The sequence below is a fragment of the Medicago sativa genome, chromosome 8 (assembly GCF_051527215.1).
Source record: "Medicago sativa cultivar Bolivia chromosome 8, Bolivia_mono, whole genome shotgun sequence".
Lineage (NCBI taxonomy): Eukaryota > Viridiplantae > Streptophyta > Magnoliopsida > Fabales > Fabaceae > Medicago > Medicago sativa.
Window position 1 is genome coordinate 35,821,975 of NC_140756.1, and position 18,473 is coordinate 35,840,447.

An 18,473-nucleotide genomic window follows, 5' to 3' on the forward strand; every position below is an offset into this window, starting at 1 on the left:
CCACAGTCCCACTGCAAAGTCTCCTGAGGCCTCTTGAATCTTCATTCTTGGTCTTCCCAAAGTCTTGACAATTCTTCAGATGTTCTTGATTTTCCGATTTGCATGATTTCTTCGTGAATTAATTCAAAAACCCCCTAAAATTGCTATGTTTCGGGAAAACTAGAATTGCAGACTCAAATATAGAAAACATTACAAAAGTCCCAAAATCATAGGCAATCGTTCTAATACTCCTCCTTTTTGCTGTTAAAACCTACTAAAAATGACTGAAAAACATGCTAAGAATAACGTAAGATGACCTGTCATCACCTACCCTAATAGTGTTTAGTTACTCATGGTAACTAAAGCCAAATTACAAAAGAAATAAAACATATTTTGGAGACTTAGAGTGAGGAGAGACTCCTCCCTTAAAACTCATAGTGCTTTCCTTCTTCTTGAACCGCTTCGTTCTGAATGAAAAATTATGAACGAGAGGAGGCTTTTTCCACTTAAAAAGTGGAAAAAGCAGTTCTGACCCATTCCCAGCGTGCCTCAGCTGCATGGCTGGGCACATAGGCATAAAATGCCCTGCCCTGAGCGCATGGCTCATGGCTTAGGCTCATGGTGCATGCCCCAGGCGCATGGATCATGCCCTAGGCGCATGAGTGCTATTTTCTTGCGTGTAAACACCTATTTATTTTTCTTTGGGTGTTTTCCTCCATATAAGATGTCTTGGAACTTTGTAACAAAATTCTTCCCTTTTTAATGGCTCTTGAATCTCCATTCACGTTCTTCCCAAGATATTCACAAGTCTTCAAGATGTTTTACATCAAAACACTCTAGGATTTTATTCTTGAATTACATCAAAACACTCTAGGATTTTTACGTTTCGAGGAAATTAGAATCACATGACTCAAATAGAAAACATTACAAAATGTCCTAAAAACCATAGACAACTGTTCTAATACTCCTCTACTTTGGATTAAAACTAAATAAAAATGACTAAAAAAGACGCTAATAATAACGTAAGATGATTTGTCATCATGTATAATCAACGCGAGTTCTACCCGTCAGTAATGGATCCCATATAAAATAATACGACTTACATTGATTTCATCTATAAGAGAGTGAATATTAGAAATGGAGCATTTCTAGCATTTCTTCCTCATGTATGTAGTGAAATACGGATAAATATGTTGAATTGAAAAATGTTTAATCGTTGCCTTGTAGTTTGGTGTTGGTTTTTTTTCTTTTAAATGTTTTTTTTAGTAAAATGACAATTGGTGTCATTGTTATCGATAATAATTTATCTTTCTCAAATTTTCTTAGAAAAATAGTATTTTGCCATTTCATTATTTTTTATGAGAAAATTGGAGATATAGAAATATAAAAGATAGAATAGAAGTGACATGCAAGAAAGGCAACCTAACGAGCCTAATGAGCTGGATGGAAAGTCTTGCTGTAATTGGAAGTGGGAAAAAGAGGACAAGACCTATAATTTTCAAAACTTTGTTTATTTGTCTACTCCTATTGATGTTAATATATTAGACATCGCCACAAAATTGGTATTTGTTTTATTACATGTTGATTGATCTATGGGATTATGTTTTAGGTCAAGGTAAAGGGTAATGACTCATATTTTAAAGGGTAATGACTCATATTTTACTATTTTAAAGTTGAAATTAAAATTGTTTCAACAAATATTAAATTGATAGATTTAACATGTATTTTAAAATAGGGTTAAATATTTTTTTCGTCCCTATAAAATTAGGACTTTCTAAGTTTAATCCTTACTTAATTTTATTAGGTTTTTTAGTCCCTATAAAAAACTTCTACACTCAGTTTTAGTCTCTAGTAAATTCAAATTTGTTTAATTATGTTTAAACTCTTATGTTTTTGAACAATTTTTTACAGATGCGTTAAGAACATTACTAAAAGTTCCTCCGCAAAATATTATCTCAAAATTTGATTTCTACATCCAAATTTTTGTTACCTTTAACTTAAACTTTTTTCGTTTAAAAAAATTTATATTTAATTCTTTTCATGTTAAAAAATTCTGAATTTTAGTAAATGAACCTTTCATAATGTTCTGAACTTGTATAAAAAAAATCATTCAAAAATTTAAGACTTTAAAGATAATTAAACAAACTTTGTTTTAGCAAGGACTAAAATTACAAGTAAATATTTTTTGTAGGGATTAAAAATGCTAATAAAATTAAGTATGGACTAAATTTAGAAGTTTCCAATTTTATAGGGACCAAAAACATATTTAACCCTTGAAAACAACACTTTCTATGGTTAAAATTAGGTCAAACTAGAAGTTACAACATGTAGCTTCACCCTTACTGTGGGTTCATTTTCTGTTGGAACAATAGTCGAAATTAGTTAAAAAATATTTTGTCATCGAAGAGATTATTAGGTTGAGTCGCGGACTATGTCGCCCTCTTTAAGACATTGTGTGATACTGCTTAAAATTGTGCAAGCAGACTATCAACCACGACGCCCCCAAGATAAAACATCTCAGTTACAACTGTATCGAAGTCCTACTGCACTATAGGATCCGTTTTAGAAATACACCTTCAAATATGGTGTTAAGACCACTCCATTATAGTAATATGGTATTATGACCACTTTAATATGGTGTTTCCACCACTCTAACCTCTTACGTCTCCAAGGGAATAAAATATATAAATGAATTATAATATTCTTAAGATCATTCTTATTTATGAGGGGTCAATATATCTCGAAAAGGGACTATGATCTTAAGAATACTTTTATTTTTGAATCGAAAGGAACTATATTATTAAGATCATTTTTATTTTCGACGGGACAATGTATATCGTAAGCGACTATAATCTTAATAATACTCTTATTTCCGAATTGAAAGAGACTTTGCTCTTAAAACCATTCTTAATTCCGAAGTGACATTATAAACCAAATGAACAATGCCCTTAAAGAAAACTCTTTGAATCCGAAGGGACAGAAAAAGAGGGAGAAGAAAAGAATAACTCGTTAACAGAAGCTAAAAGAGGGAGAAGAGAGAAAAGTTATTTAACAACTCAAAAGAACTTTTGCTATAAGTAGAAGTAAAGAATGAGAGCTCTATTTACAGGTGAGGAGTCAACGATGAATTTCAGATCCAACGGCCAAGATCATTTGACCGTTGCACAATTAATAATTTGACCTCACCTCATAATTGAACAATAATTGAGAAAATTGACATGAGATTTTTTTCAATTCACACTGTAACACTCCATGTGTTCCAAGAATTTCTCTTACCCTGTTACCAAATATTATGGACTGCACTAATTTAATAAATGATTTAGTTTTATAAAAATTAAACTTAAATCAAAATTTAGTATAGTAGTTTGATTAAAATAACATGATGAACTTTAAAATGGTTACACCAAAATTTGCCTTAAACTCCGTATAAGCACGTTTGTTTTTTTTTTCTTTTTCCCTTTCTAGAGAAGACCGAACTTTAGCAATAGGATAAATCTTTATTTAAAGAACCAAAAAACTAGTGGAAAGAGCTAAATGCTAATGGATATATTTAGAAACTCAATAATGTGCCCCAAAAAAAGTAGGAATTCAATAAAAAAGGAAGTGGATATATTAGGTAAAAGATAGTATGAATATGTCACCCTCTCAAAAAAAAAAAAAAATGTCACGCGTATATATATTGGGTAACCAAGACCTCAATAAATAAATCTCTCTTTAACTTTCTAAGGTCTTCTTTACCAAGACCTTAAGAAAATCGTTTTCTCTTCAAACTTTTCCCTCAAATGCGTTACACATCATTTAGGAAGAAGCCAAACTAAAATCATCGCAAATGCAGATGGATAATGTAAAATTAGAAAAAGGGGTGGTGCTCGTTCTTTGATAGTAAAAGTGTCCTTGCAATATATAGCATATGCAGAACAATAAAAAAATATTAGGCTATATTTGATATGGTCTAAAGCACATTTAACAATTACTCCATGTGAAAATTAGGTGCTTGGTTCAACTTTATCATGTGCTGAGCATATACAATTCTCAAACTCTAACCATTGCCATTCTTTTTCGTGTGCCGAGCATATAAATTTAATCCATAAGGTGAATAAGTGAAAAATCCGAAGTTTAAATCTCGACTCCTATATAATGCAGTATCTATATCAACTGAACTATGATCGCAGAGACAACCATTGTCATCACTATTACCAAGACTTAAAATAGAAGAAGATTTAGAGTGTTAGAAATAAACAGCTAATAAATTTTGAAAATAAAAATTAATTGAGTTGTCCCTCTTAGCAAAGACATCAATAAGATTGGTCAAAGAAGCACTTTTTAAAGTTTTTGGTGAAAATGATTTCAACAACTTGTCATTTGGTAATTGAATTGAACGACTTAAAAGTTTGGAAATAAAATGCTCCAAAGAGATAAAACACATGTACAATTTTCTTGTTTACATGTTAAAGTTGGATCCATATTGTTGTTACCAATTTACCAAAAACAACATTGCTTCTTGACACAGTATTAATATATTGTCTGGTGAGAAGTCATTCTCATCTATACGTCTTTTGCAAGCATGCATCTTACCTAAGGACGAGTGTCATATTTCAAATATGAAGTTATTTGACTGGTGTGGTCATGTTAAAGTTTAAAGGGGTAGCAGTTAATAAACTAATCTACAAAATAGGAGTTTAGACAATGTATTAATAGGATTAAATAATTACTATATATACTCAAATCCCACACTCATCCATTTTAGAATTACTAGAGACAATTGAGGTTAGAGAATAATATCTCCAACCCCTTTTATAAGAAACAAGTGAGTGTACTAAATTTTTAGTTATAACTACACTCCTCTCTTTTCACATAAGAGATATTTAAATTATACAACCCTCCTCTCTTATCTTAGGTTAATACATACATTTCTCTCATCTCTTATGCAAAACATATTTAAGGAAATCACGTCAACCTCCTCTGAGAGAAACTTGAGTTAAATTTCTCTATTCTTTTGTGTTAAAATCTACCCTATCCTTCCTTAATATGTTTCTTTTTTATTTCTAATAGTCCAGCGATGAAAATCTAACACATAAAATATAGAGAAAATGGGTATATATATTACCGGTCATTTTCATTTCATAAAATTCTAATGAATATTTTTTTTCTCTATTATTGATATTCACAATATTATTAACTTATAGTTTTAAATTATAAAACATGAAAGAACGCAAAATAAAATTAAAATGTTGAAAAAACTACTAAAACCGATAAAATATTGATGTTTATAGATGGTTATAATAGTAAATATTTAAATTTAATTATGATTGACATAATGACATTGAAAATTATAAATAAATAAATAAATATTTTTTTTTAAATGGTGTCTCAAAGTTAGTAGATATCATAAAAAAAATATTTATTTGTGTATGTTAAAATAGATTAAAGTGTAATGCAATTTAATTCGTAAGGAACAAAATGTGTAATTCAAATATCTCTTAGGGTGGAGGGTAAAATTTAATATAAGTTTCTACTTCTCAAAGGAAGAGAGTGTGTATTTTAACATAAGAGAGAAAGCAAATGTCATTCAAGCTTATTTTATGAAAAGAGATTGCAATTCACTTTTACAAAAAAGATTTATTTTAGTCGCAAAATATGTATGATGTGGAGTAATATTATTTTGTTGTAGTGTGCTTTGATGGATCTAAGATTGTACTGCTTCTGTCCTGGTTTAACTGAGTTATTTCCTCATTTCACACATATTAAAAAATGTATAAATGAAGGAGAGAGAAAAATGGTTTTAAGTGCTCTTGTTAAGTATTGATGCATTCTCTACTATCATAAATGCAAAGTGGAATATATTGAATTGAGAGTGTTGAAAGTAGTATTAATTATAATTATAAAGGGGAAAAATAATTAATATTGTATTGAAAAGTGAAATGACTCAGTTATTTTGAGACACTTTTTGTTTTGTTTACAAATGACTCATTTATTATGGAACGGAGGGAGTATGATGTTAACACAAGGATGTTACCATGCCTTTGTAGAATTTGGAGCCATTTGATAAATCTGATGTTTGACATCGAGCCACGTGGCCAGTTGTTTTGAACTTTGTCCTCTATTGCATAAATATAATTGTGATTTCTAAAAAACAAAATTATATGCTTTGCATGGATAGACAAAGTAAATTCCAGAGATCTGCAGCGCTGTGGTATGTTGACATTGAGAATTATTTATGGTGTGTGGAATGGTTCATCCAGACTCATCAAAAGAAGGACATTCATACACAAAGCAAAGGAGTATTACCGGGATGAGCGTTTCCTCTTTAAGAATCGCACGGATCAAATTTTATGAATATGTGCCTCTGAAGAAGAAATTCCACAAAATTTTCTACATTAGCATATGGATGACATTTTGGAGTGGACAAGACAACAACTAATTGTTAATACCAAAAATAAAATATTTGGTCGAAGTTATGATTATATTTCGACGAGGCAGATGGGTCATTTCGACATGCTACAAAGTGCAAAGAGATACCGCGATTTCGACGAAGAGCATACAAACTTCAACATATATACCGCAATTTCGACAAAGGAAGTTACAGTTGGAGTGCAATAAGGCAAAGTGGAACGTGTAGCGGCAAACAAGGCTGAAGTGCATGGAAGTCATTTCTTAGTGTCTAAGTGCATGGAAGTTATTTCTTAGTGCTTGGAAGTTATTTCTTAGTGTCTTAGGAAGTTATTTCTACTTTTAATCTAGACCTTAGGATTTAGTGGTAGTTTTTCTACAAGGTCTATATATATATATATATATATATATATATATATATATATGGGATTTGCTAGAACACACCCACTAGTTTTTATGTGGGAGTGTTTTAGCAAGTTCCACCTTAAGGTGTATTTAACTACTTTTTAGTTATAACTTGCTAAAACACACCTTCTAAAAAATAAGTGGGTGTATCCTAGCAAATGCCTATAGGAGTTGCTAACATACACCCACTTATTTTTTAGAAGGTGTGTTTTAACAACATTCACCTTAAGGTGTATTTAACAACTTTTTAGTTATATTTTTGCTAAAACACACCTTAATAAAATCTAGTGGGTGTATCCTAGCAAACCCCTATATATATATATATATATATATATATATATATATATATATATATATATAGGGTTATGATAGAAGACACCTTTTATGAAGGTGTCTTTTATCAAGTTACTCTATGAGCATTTGCGAAAAGACACCAACTTACTTTTATGAAGGTGTCTTTTAGCAAAGTTATAACTAAAAAGTGAAAATCACACCTTAAGGTGTGACTTGTTAAAAGACACCACCAAAGGGTGGCTTGTAACAAAACCCATATATATATATATATATATATATATATATATATATATATATATATATATATATATATATATATATATATATATATCAATTTGTAATAAGAACAAATGGTTGGTTTCTTGATTTCTGAAAACTCTGTAATACCCGCACGCCGCGAGAGCAAATGGGTTCACGAGTGTATGGATTGATAGATTCCAACCACCCTTTGCATTCATGCAATTTAATATTACTGTTCTTGCTTTATTTTTCTCTTTCTTTTGAAATTTGCTTTCCTTTTCATCTTTCTTCTCTTTCTTCTTCTTCTTCTTTTTAATATGCTCACTTGAGCATTTTTCTATCATGTTGTCATGAGACAACTTGTTATTAAAAGATGTTAGATGCAATTCTGACATTAATGTTCTTAAAGAATGCATGAAGTGATGTCATAAACCGCGAGACTTGAACGATCCCCTTTAAAAATACATTTGTTACCATTGATGGCAAATGAAGTTTACGTTACCAAAAATCGGTGTAAACACTAATGTGCTCCAAGCAGGTTACTTCTGGCCTACTCTCTTCAAGGATGTCCATTATGTGGTAAAAACATGTGATAGATGTCAACAAGTTGGTAATATATCAAGCAAGCAAGAAAGGCCTCCTAATGGCATCCTTGAAATGTTGAGTTATTTGATGTGCGGGGAATAGACTTTATGGGTTATTTCCCACCATCATTTGGCAACCAATATATTCCTGTAGCTGTTGACTATGCATCTAAATGGGTTGAGGCAGTGGCACTCCCCACTAATGATGCTAGAGTGGTAACCAAGTTTCTAATTAAAATAATTTAACAAGGTTTGGTGCACCAATGGCAATCATTAATGATGGAGGTATTCACTTTTGCAACAAGGTGTTTGAAAACATATTGAATAAATATGGAGTCAAACACAGAATTGCCACTGCCCATCATCCCCAAACCAATGGACAAGTAGAGCTATCCAATAGAGAGATCAAAAGAATTTTAGAAAGGATTGTTAATTCTTTAAGAAAAATTTGGTCTACTCTTTTGGATGATGCTCTATGGGCTTATAGGACGGCCTATAAGACACCACTTGGTATGTCCCCATATAAGTTGGTTTATGGAAAGACTTGTAACTTGCTTATTGAATTGGAATATAAAGCCATGTGGGATATGAAAAAGCTTAACTTGGACTTGAGGAAATCTGGCAGACATAAGATGCTACAACTTTTAGAGTTGGAAGAGCTTAGGCTCGAGGCCTATGAACATGCATAGATCTATATGTCCAAGGTTAAGAAATGGCATGATGCCAGAATTCAAAATAGATAGCTCAAAGTGGGGGAGAAAGTTTTACTTTTTGACTACATACAAAATTGTTCTCTAGAAAGCTCAAATCTAGATGGTCTGGACCATGTGTGATTACACAAGTTTCTCCCAATGGATTTGTAACTCTGAAGAATAATTATGGTGAAGAATTCATGGTCAAAGCCTAGAGATTCAAACACTATTTAGGTGACTTCCCGATTGTGGCTCATATTGCCTCAATCATCTTGAAATGACTCCTTTGGAGTCTTAACAGTCGAGTTGAAGACGTTAAACTAAGTGCTTTGAAGAGAGGCAACCCTTTGGAGCCCTATTTTTTCTCTATTAATCCCTAAGTAATTATACACTATAAATTTAGACCCTTGCACACTCTTTTATTCATTTAGTAATCCAACAGCACAAGGCAATGGTCAAGCATCAGGAGCTTCAAGGTAGAGGATCTCCATCCTCCTCTTGTTCTCTATAGGGAATGTTTTTCTATTGTTTTGTAATGATGTTGATTGCCATGAGAAACTAAACCTCTTTGATTATGGTTTCACGATGATGCCCTTCTTATTTGTTGGATTCTTTTAATAAAGTTTTTATTTAGTTTATATTCTAAAGTCTGATTTAATTCGTATATGTCTGTTCTATACCATCACTTAGATGGAGCAATAATGGGATTGACAACCCTCGCATCCACTCGAACAAGGCAGTAATGAATTTCTTAGTTTCTAATATAATTGAACTAAGTATGAATTTAGGGCTATAACTCATCTTAAGCGAACCCTGCAATTGTAAATCGTTGAATTGCGAAGATTAAAATAAATTTCCACTGATTCATCACTGGGTTATGTTTTACTTTCTTAAATTCAAACATAAGACAAGTTATAAACTAATGATTTCTATATTTAATTTCCAACAAAAGATGAAGGGTGGATTCAAGGATTCCCTAGTTGTCGTTAAACATTTGAATCAACCAAACCTAATATCGTACTGGGTATGACAATTAAAACCCTGCAATCCTTCAAAACTTTTCTTTTATTTGCTTGTCTAAATAGATTCCGCTATTTGGTATGATTTGGTGCACTTGCCTAAATAAATTTTCCATCAAGTTTTTGACGCTGCTGTTGGGGATTGTTGATATTTCGACAAGATAATCGTTAGAACTTATTTTTGTGAATAATTAAGTTAGGTTAGTTAAGTTTTAATTTTTATTTTATTTTACTGTTATGTTTTGTTTAATATTGATTTTTGATTTTATTTCAGGGGTTAGTTTATTTTCTGTTTTTAGTTTAGATCCTAGATATTTTGGTTAGTTCCTATTTTCTAGGCTAGATTTTTATTTCAGTCGGGGAACTTATCTGGAACTGATACCTTATTCAAAACGCGATAGTCGACACACATTCTCCATGAACAATCCTTCTTTTTGACTAGTATGTTCGGACCAGAGAAAGAACTATGGCTAGGCCGAATGATACCAGATTACAACATCTCACCTACTAGTTCCCCAATCACAGATTTATGTTTATGAGGGTATCGATATGGACGTACATTCACCACCTCGATTCCTCAAACTATCTGATAGTATGCTCTAAGTCTTAACCTTGAGATGGTCAGGCCTCCAATTGGTGCAGCCCTTGATAATATATTTTTTTATCCTACAAAGTGTAGCATTTACCATTCACATAATCTTGCAGTGGGCACAAAGCTTCCATAAATTCCTTGATTCCCCTAATATCGACCCGTTCATCTCGATAATCGAAAAGATAAGCCTTTCATTCTAATCAAACCACATACACCCAATGCATGACAACCATGTCATTCCCAACACCATGTCTATGCCGTTCAAGTCAAAAATTGTAGCCTTCAACTTAAATTCCGATCCTTGTATCTCTATACACGTCAACATTGACCTACACTTGTATTGAGGTGAACACCCGCTAGCCTTACTTTCATTTGTGGTACTGAGGTAGCTGAAGGGAAATCACATTCAAAAAACCAGATTAAACACATCATATAAACAATTAATTTTCCCTTTTGGTGGGTAGTGGATATGACCAAATATCTGGACCGGAACAATCATGATCAAGGATTAAAGGATTACCTTATAACCAAGGTTATCAAAATCGGGACTTTACTTCAAGTCGAAAGGGAGTAGCAAAATCGGGACTCGTAAAATCGCAATCAAAATCGAAGGATTTTACTCAAGGACTTTTGTAGAATCGATATAGGATAGCAATGTCGGGACTCGTAAAATCGCAATCAAAATCGAGGATTCTACCAAAACACAAATAATGTTAAATATATGTTATAAATTGCATATAGTCATAAATGACTAAAGTTCAAAGTCCATAAAATACATATACATAAATGTGGGGGAAGTGAAAGAATGAAAAAATTTAGCCTTTTGGGTATTTATAAAACGGGTCATGGATTCAAATCAGGTCAATTTACGAACCGGATCAAAAATTGACCCTTATAAAAAAATGAACAAAATCCTTCAAAATCCATCAAAATCCTGCGATTTTGAATGGATTTCACGATTTTGTGCGACTTTGTGCGATTTTGATAGGATTTTGCCTGTTTTTGGGACTTTGCTATGGATTTGAGTCGTTGAAGCTACGCAAAGTCGCAAAAACCAGGATTTTGGGACTTAAGTCGCGTTTTTGATAACAATGCTTATAACCTTTGAAGTTGAACTTAAAGAGCGATCACAAGTAGTGCACGATTGATGTCATATCTAGCCAGTCCACATGACTAGAGTTCCTTTAGTCACATTGCTAGCTGGTTCGAATGAAGGCTTGGGGAGAAAGGGTGCGATGTAGGTTTTAGAAAAATCAATGTTTCTTCAAAGTGAATTAGGTTAAAAACATTTTGCTTCAGCACAAAGATTCTATACGTGTCATTCATAAAATAAAAAATAAAATTGTCATTCATAAAAAAACAAAAGCTAAATTTTAAAAAATAAATAAATACTAAAACCTTTTTTGTACTTAAGTAAAAAAAAAATCTTTAACTAAACAAACAATCAGATCTTTTGTCTTCGTGACAGAAAACAAAAAGATATATTTTTTTCTTTGGGGATTTCACATTTAACTAACAGTCCTTGTTTCCCACAAAAAAATAAAAATAAATAACAGTCCTTGTTTTAACTAGTTAATTGACAGCTATTAAACAACAAATCAACGGTTGGGATAGCTCAGATATAAAAAAGATTTAGCAAAAGAATAGAAAAAAATCAAGAAGTAACGGTCATAATATAATAACCCCATATACTTTTCTCTATAAATAAAAAGCATACATGCCCTAACCCTAACATATTCACAACACACTCACTCACTCTCTTTTTCTACACTTGTTTGTGTTCCACTTCTCTCTCTCTCTCTCTCTCTCTCTCTCTCTCTCTCTCTCAATCGAACATCAACTCTCTCTCTAAACATGAATCGTAGTAGGAGGCATGCTGGCCGAGGATTCATGATATCGTGTTCCAACATAGACAATGTTCTTGTCCTTAACGATTCCTTTCTCGCCAATAACTTGTTGTCTTCTTCATCATCATCAAGAACAAGGCTTCTGAATCATCGTCCAAATGTTTCTGCTGCTTCTTTTAATCGTATTAATGGAGGAGGTATGATGCTAGATGATTATATTCTTCTATTTGATCATTCTTCTGTCGGCAGCAACATGGGTCACCACTTTCCTTTTGAATTGAGTCGCACTACTCATCAAAATACTACTCGACAACATCATGAAACAACAACAACATGGTCTTCTGAGGCCGAATCGATGTGCTGTATTTGTCTCACAGAGTTGTCCAATGGTTCGAGCGTAGTTCAGATGCCTCAACACTGCTGCTCACATGTGTTTCACAAAGATTGTATTCGGAAGTGGATTAGTGTTCGAAGCACATGCCCTTTGTGTCGAAGGAATGTGTACTGACTTTAATTTATTTGTGATAGCCATATATCCAGGATAACTTTTTTTTATTTGATAATGCTCTTTTTTAATTTTCTTCTCTTAATTTGATGTCAATTGTAGTGCAACTTTTTTCAACTCATGACTAGACATATAATATTTCAATAATGGTTTTGTTGGTGTATGATCTATTTTGTTAAGGTGGTATATTCCCTTTGCGATATTATGTTGATTCTTTTGCAAAGATTTAAATTGCATTTTGTATCTATAATCATTGATTCTGAGATAATGCACCTTATGAATTGTAGGTTCTTAGAAAAACTTCCGTTAAAAAACTGCACGAAAGGTTTTTATAAATTCATTTAAAAATTGCAAAACCATGGTTCAACACTGCTCAAATGGTTCTCATATATATTTGATTTTTGTTGGAACACTAGTTAATTCTAGTGAAGAAAATTGGATAGAAAAACACTATGAAAGAACTAGTGTGTGGGTGTGACTTAAAAATGTCCCACATTGGAGGGTCACCCCAACTAGTAAGTGTTTATATATGGGTCGTGAATTAAAAAAAATTATATATTTTTTTTTTGTCACTTGAAAATGTTAAATTAATTAATTAATTAATTAATCATTATCCGTAAGCGCTACGCGTAACAAATAAATTTGTTACGATCCGACCCAATCCAAAAGCATATCCAGAAACTTCCGGATATATCCAATTAAGAAACAAAACGCGTTTGCTTAAGGATTAAGCAGACTTAATCCCCAAGTCACTCGTTTTTTGTTACAAACTCTCCCTATAAAAGGAGAGCTCGCCCCATTTGATTCTTCACACCAAAATCTCACAGTTGATGCTTCCTGTGCGGTTTTCTCTCTTCTCCCTTTCGATTTTAACTCGGTATTAAGAGTGTTCTTAAGACCATAGTCCCTTGGTCTTAAGTTCATATTCCCTTCGATAATATATGATTCTTCGGAATATAGAGTACTATTAAGATCATATTAAAGAATGATCTTAACAGTATATATATTATTTTTTAAGGAGAAATGGTGGTATCACCATATTTGAGTGGTCGTAGTGCCATATTCATGTTTTGGAGAAGTTAGAATGGTGGTAACACCATATTTGAGTGGTCTCAGCACCATAATAGAATGGTAATAATACCATATTAATTTGAACGGTTTCGAATAGAGCGGTTACGTACCGTATCGAGTGGCTTCGATCAAACGATTGAGCCATATTGTGAGGGTGTAATTCTCGAACGATTTTTCTACTGTGCAGTAGTTAATCGAACAGTTGTAGCTGGGCTTGTTTTATCCTGGAGGCGGCGTGGTTGATAGTCTACCTTGCACAACTTTGGGTAGTGCCACGAAACGTCTTAAAGAGAGCGACCTGGTCGTGACTCAACCTAGTAACAACTTCGGTAGATTATAGAATTTGGAAATTCAAATTTAACAGTTTGGAAATCCAAAAACAACAATTTTAAGACGATTCGATTTGCTATGTCTACCGAAGAAGTTACTTATTGAGGTTCAGTTGTCCCTAAATAAATTAAGGATAAATCAAGCTATAAAAATACATCTTTCGATTGAAACGAAGAAGTGTTTGTTGTTATAACAACAACACTAAGAAATTCACATATACGACTTTGAAATTTAATTTCGAAATAAGAATCGGACTGTGAATAGTTGAAGAATAGAACCTCGTGTGTTGCTTTGGTTGATGCATCGTGCTTTAATTTCCACTTGACAAAAGACAAGTATTTAGCGTAACAAATAACTGATCGGCATGATATAATTAACTGTCAAGTATTGGAAATTTTTGTACAGTGCAATGACAAGGACGTTAAGGTTCTAATTGAAAATTGAGTGTAACATAGCATTGTGTGCCTACTCTACCAAAATTTGCTTCTGCTCAGCACATCAAACTAACTAATTTACTTTTGGTAAATTTCATTATTGAACATATATTTACGTTTTGATTATAACTATTAGCTTGAGCACCAATTTTTGGTAGACATATATATAAACTAGAACACTCAATTATGTTAGGATTTTGATCCTATAAGAACATGTCTAATGACTTGTATTCCATGCACTCTTGTGAAAAAGACTACGTCTTTGATGGTATGTTCAAAATTAAACTCTCCTTCTATTTTATTAGTTGTATTTGACATATCAAAATTTATTGTGTGAACAAGCATTTAATTTTAAACTTGAGTAACTTGGACTTAATTCCAACGTTATATGATTAGACAATTTTATTTATTGCAGTCAAGAAATATGAACCAAAAGTTCATATAAATCAGAATTTAGAGAATTGAATCTCTAAACATAATAAATTATGATATGTGTTAATTTGATGACACATAAATTAGAAATGATAAAATGATATTTTTATCATATTTATTGATGACTGTGAATTTTGGAAAATAAAATTGATATGCTTGAATGTTCAATTTTTTATAACGAAATTGAAATTTATAGAGTACCCAAGTCTAAGAACAAAAATTCTAATTAAGAAATTTTTGAAGAAAAGACAATCCAACTTGTCTTATTTTTGAACTTGGGATTATCTGGACTATATTTAGATCCTAGACCCCAAGAGAGTTGAACTCACTAGTAGAGCCTATGAATATGTATTCATCGGGTATGCGATAAATAACGAAACATATAGGTTTTATGACCTAAATGTTAAAGTGATCATAGAATTTAAAAGATGTCGAATTCTATGTAAATATTTACCCCTTTAACCAAAGAATAGTGGGGGCACTAGTGGGGGCTCTAATGGGAGCACGACATTAGTGGGGGCAAAATAAATTCCCTTTAAAAAAAAAAAAAATTAAGAACTAGTGGGGGCACTAAATCTGATCACATTCAATTATCAGAAATAGTTATGGAAAACATCATACGAGATGTTATAGAACCTCAAGGAGGTAAGAAAGCTAAAATTGCTAAAGAGTATGAACTTGGTTTATACAATGGAAGAAGATCCATTAAGCCTTAAAAAGCTATATCCTTAATGGATGCTGAATTATGGCAAGAAACAATAAACGATGAAATGGATTTTCTAGAGTCTAACAAAACATGAAACTTAGTTGACTTGTCTCATAGTTGCAAAACCAATCGGTTGTATTTGGATTTTTGAAAAAAAGGAACTAAAACCTGATGGTACGGTTGATGAATACAAGGCTTTCCTTGTAGTCAAAGGTTTTAGACAAAGAGAAAAATATAGACTTCTTCGACATTCATTCACCAGTCACGAAAATCATATCCATAAGAGTACTAGTCCCTTTAGCCGCCATTTATAACTCGATAGTACTCCAAATGGATGTGAAAGTTGTCTTTTTATGGTGAACTAGAAGAACAAGTCTATATGGAACAACCTGAAAATTTTTGCAATTCATGGACAAGAAAACAAGGTCTGTAAGTTAGATAATTATTTGAATGGTCTAAAATAAACTCCTGAGGAATGGCATGAAAAATTTGACATTCTAATGTTATCGAATGAGTATAAAGTGAATGAAAGTGACAAATAATATTTGCACGATCATATATCTCTATGAAGACGACTTGCTCATATTGAAAGATTCATGTTATGAATTATGTGAAATCATTGTTTATCAACAACATTGATAAGAAAGACCTAAACAAAAAAAATTGAAGTAATTCTTGGTTTCAAGATTACTAGATCAGAAAAGATAACTTTTTTGATAATTCTCACAAAGTTGAGAAGATCTTAAAGAAATGTAAACTTGCAATCACATATTATGATCCAAGTGTAAGAACACTTGAGATGGAATTAGAAAAACAGAATATACGAGCATCATTGGCAGCACTTAGGTATGCCACTGAATGTATTAGATCCGACATTGTCGATGTCGTGAAACTCTTGTGCAAGTTTACTAGTAGACGGATGGGAAGCATTGCCATGCTATAGAAAGAGTCATGAGATGTCTTAAGAAGACTATGACTCTAAGATTACTTCACTAGGAGTAACATATTGTACTTAAATGGTACAAGATATAGAATTGAACATCTTTCAGATGAATATTTAGTGACTAGTGTTTGCACATTGAGCATCACTAGAGGAGTTGTTTGTTAAAACAAATGATATTGACTCAGTCCACTATGGAATGAATCTGAGATGAGAACACTAGAGAAAACTAGTGAAGAAGCAAGTTAGCTAAGATTCTTGCTAGCTGAAATCCCTTCATGGGAGAAACCGTTACCGGCTATGTTAATTCATTGCGATAGTACCGCGGCTATTGCAAAGATTAAGAATCGTTATTACAATGGTAAGAGACGACAGATAAGGCGAAAACATAGCACGATTAGAGAGTGTATCTCTAAATGGAGCGGTTAGAGTTGATTTTGTACGTACGAATGAAAACTTAGCTGATCCTTTGACGAAAGGACTTAATAGAGAGAAAGACCAAGAAACATCCAGTAGGATGGGACTAATGCCTATAGCCCACAAGTGATGGTAACCCGACCTAGATGACTGGAGATCCCAAGAAATAGGTTCAATGGGTAATAACAAGTCATGAAGTGGTAGAACATGCTATGAGATAAAGAATATAGAAAGCATGATCCTGCAGCGAAAGAAGGATGAGGTAATAGTAACTCTTAATGAGATCTATACTCTATGTTGAGTGGGGTACACAGCTACAGGAGTACCCTTGATAGACTCACCTATACGAATGTGGAACTTAGGCCGGTCCTATGGAATTTCGAGGCAGAATTCCTAGAGCATTCGTTAAAACCGGGATACACGTGCAGGGCCTTAAAACGCACGGGCTTTTAGAATACACCTATGAAAAGGTTTGTGTGTGGATTCTATGTCTGAGATAGAGTTCAATGCTGTAAGCAACTCTTGTTAAATCAGAATACCTTCCACTATGCAAAGGTTCAAGTTGTTGGCGACACCTTTGTAAATTAGCAAATCTTATTGAAAAGTTTACGAAACCATTTTGAAGTCAAGTGGGGGATTGTTGGAACACTAGTTAATTCTAGTGAAGAAAATTGGATAGAAAAACACTATGAAAGAACTAGTGTGTGGGTGTGACTTAAAAATGTCCCACATTGGAGGGTCACCCCAACTAGTAAGTGTTTATATATGGGTCGTGAATTAAAAAAAATTATATTTTTTTTTTTGTCACTTGAAAATGTTAAATTAATTAATTAATTAATTAATCATTATCCGTAAGCGCTACGCGTAACAAATAAATTTGTTACGATCCGACCCAATCCAAAAGCATATCCAGAAACTTCCGGATATATCCAATTAAGAAACAAAACGCGTTTGCTTAAGGATTAAGCAGACTTAATCCCCAAGTCACTCGTTTTTTGTTACAAACTCTCCCTATAAAAGGAGAGCTCGCCCCATTTGATTCTTCACACCAAAATCTCACAGTTGATGCTTCCTGTGCGGTTTTCTCTCTTCTCCCTTTCGATTTTAACAAATCGTTCTTCTGCTTCTACTCCTTTCTGTCCCTTCGGTATTAAGAGTGTTCTTAAGACCATAGTCCCTTGGTCTTAAGTTCATATTCCCTTCGATAATATATGATTCTTCGGAATATAGAGTACTATTAAGATCATATTAAAGAATGATCTTAACAGTATATATATTATTTTTTAAGGAGAAATGGTGGTATCACCATATTTGAGTGGTCGTAGTGCCATATTCATGTTTTGGAGAAGTTAGAATGGTGGTAACACCATATTTGAGTGGTCTCAGCACCATAATAGAATGGTAATAATACCATATTAATTTGAACGGTTTCGAATAGAGCGGTTACGTACCGTATCGAGTGGCTTCGATCAAACGATTGAGCCATATTGTGAGGGTGTAATTCTCGAACGATTTTTCTACTGTGCAGTAGTTAATCGAACAGTTGTAGCTGGGCTTGTTTTATCCTGGAGGCGGCGTGGTTGATAGTCTACCTTG

The 18,473-nt window shown here is 32.9% G+C and overlaps 1 protein-coding gene across 1 annotated transcript; it reads left to right on the forward strand.

The window, feature by feature from the left end:
* The first annotated feature begins 11,745 nt into the window (after nt 1-11,745).
* Nucleotides 11,746-12,664, forward strand: LOC146898809 (uncharacterized). The gene has a single exon (XM_085737787.1). The coding sequence runs from the start codon at nt 12,050-12,052 to the stop codon at nt 12,548-12,550; it is 501 nt and encodes a 166-aa protein (XP_085593913.1). The 5' UTR covers nt 11,746-12,049; the 3' UTR covers nt 12,551-12,664.
* The last annotated feature ends 5,809 nt before the right edge of the window (nt 12,665-18,473 follow it).

Excerpts from the sequence above, each read along its gene's own strand:
- LOC146898809 (XM_085737787.1), top strand. The coding sequence starts at position 12,050 with ATGAATCGTAGTAGGAGGCATGCTGGCCGAGGATTCATGATATCGTGT.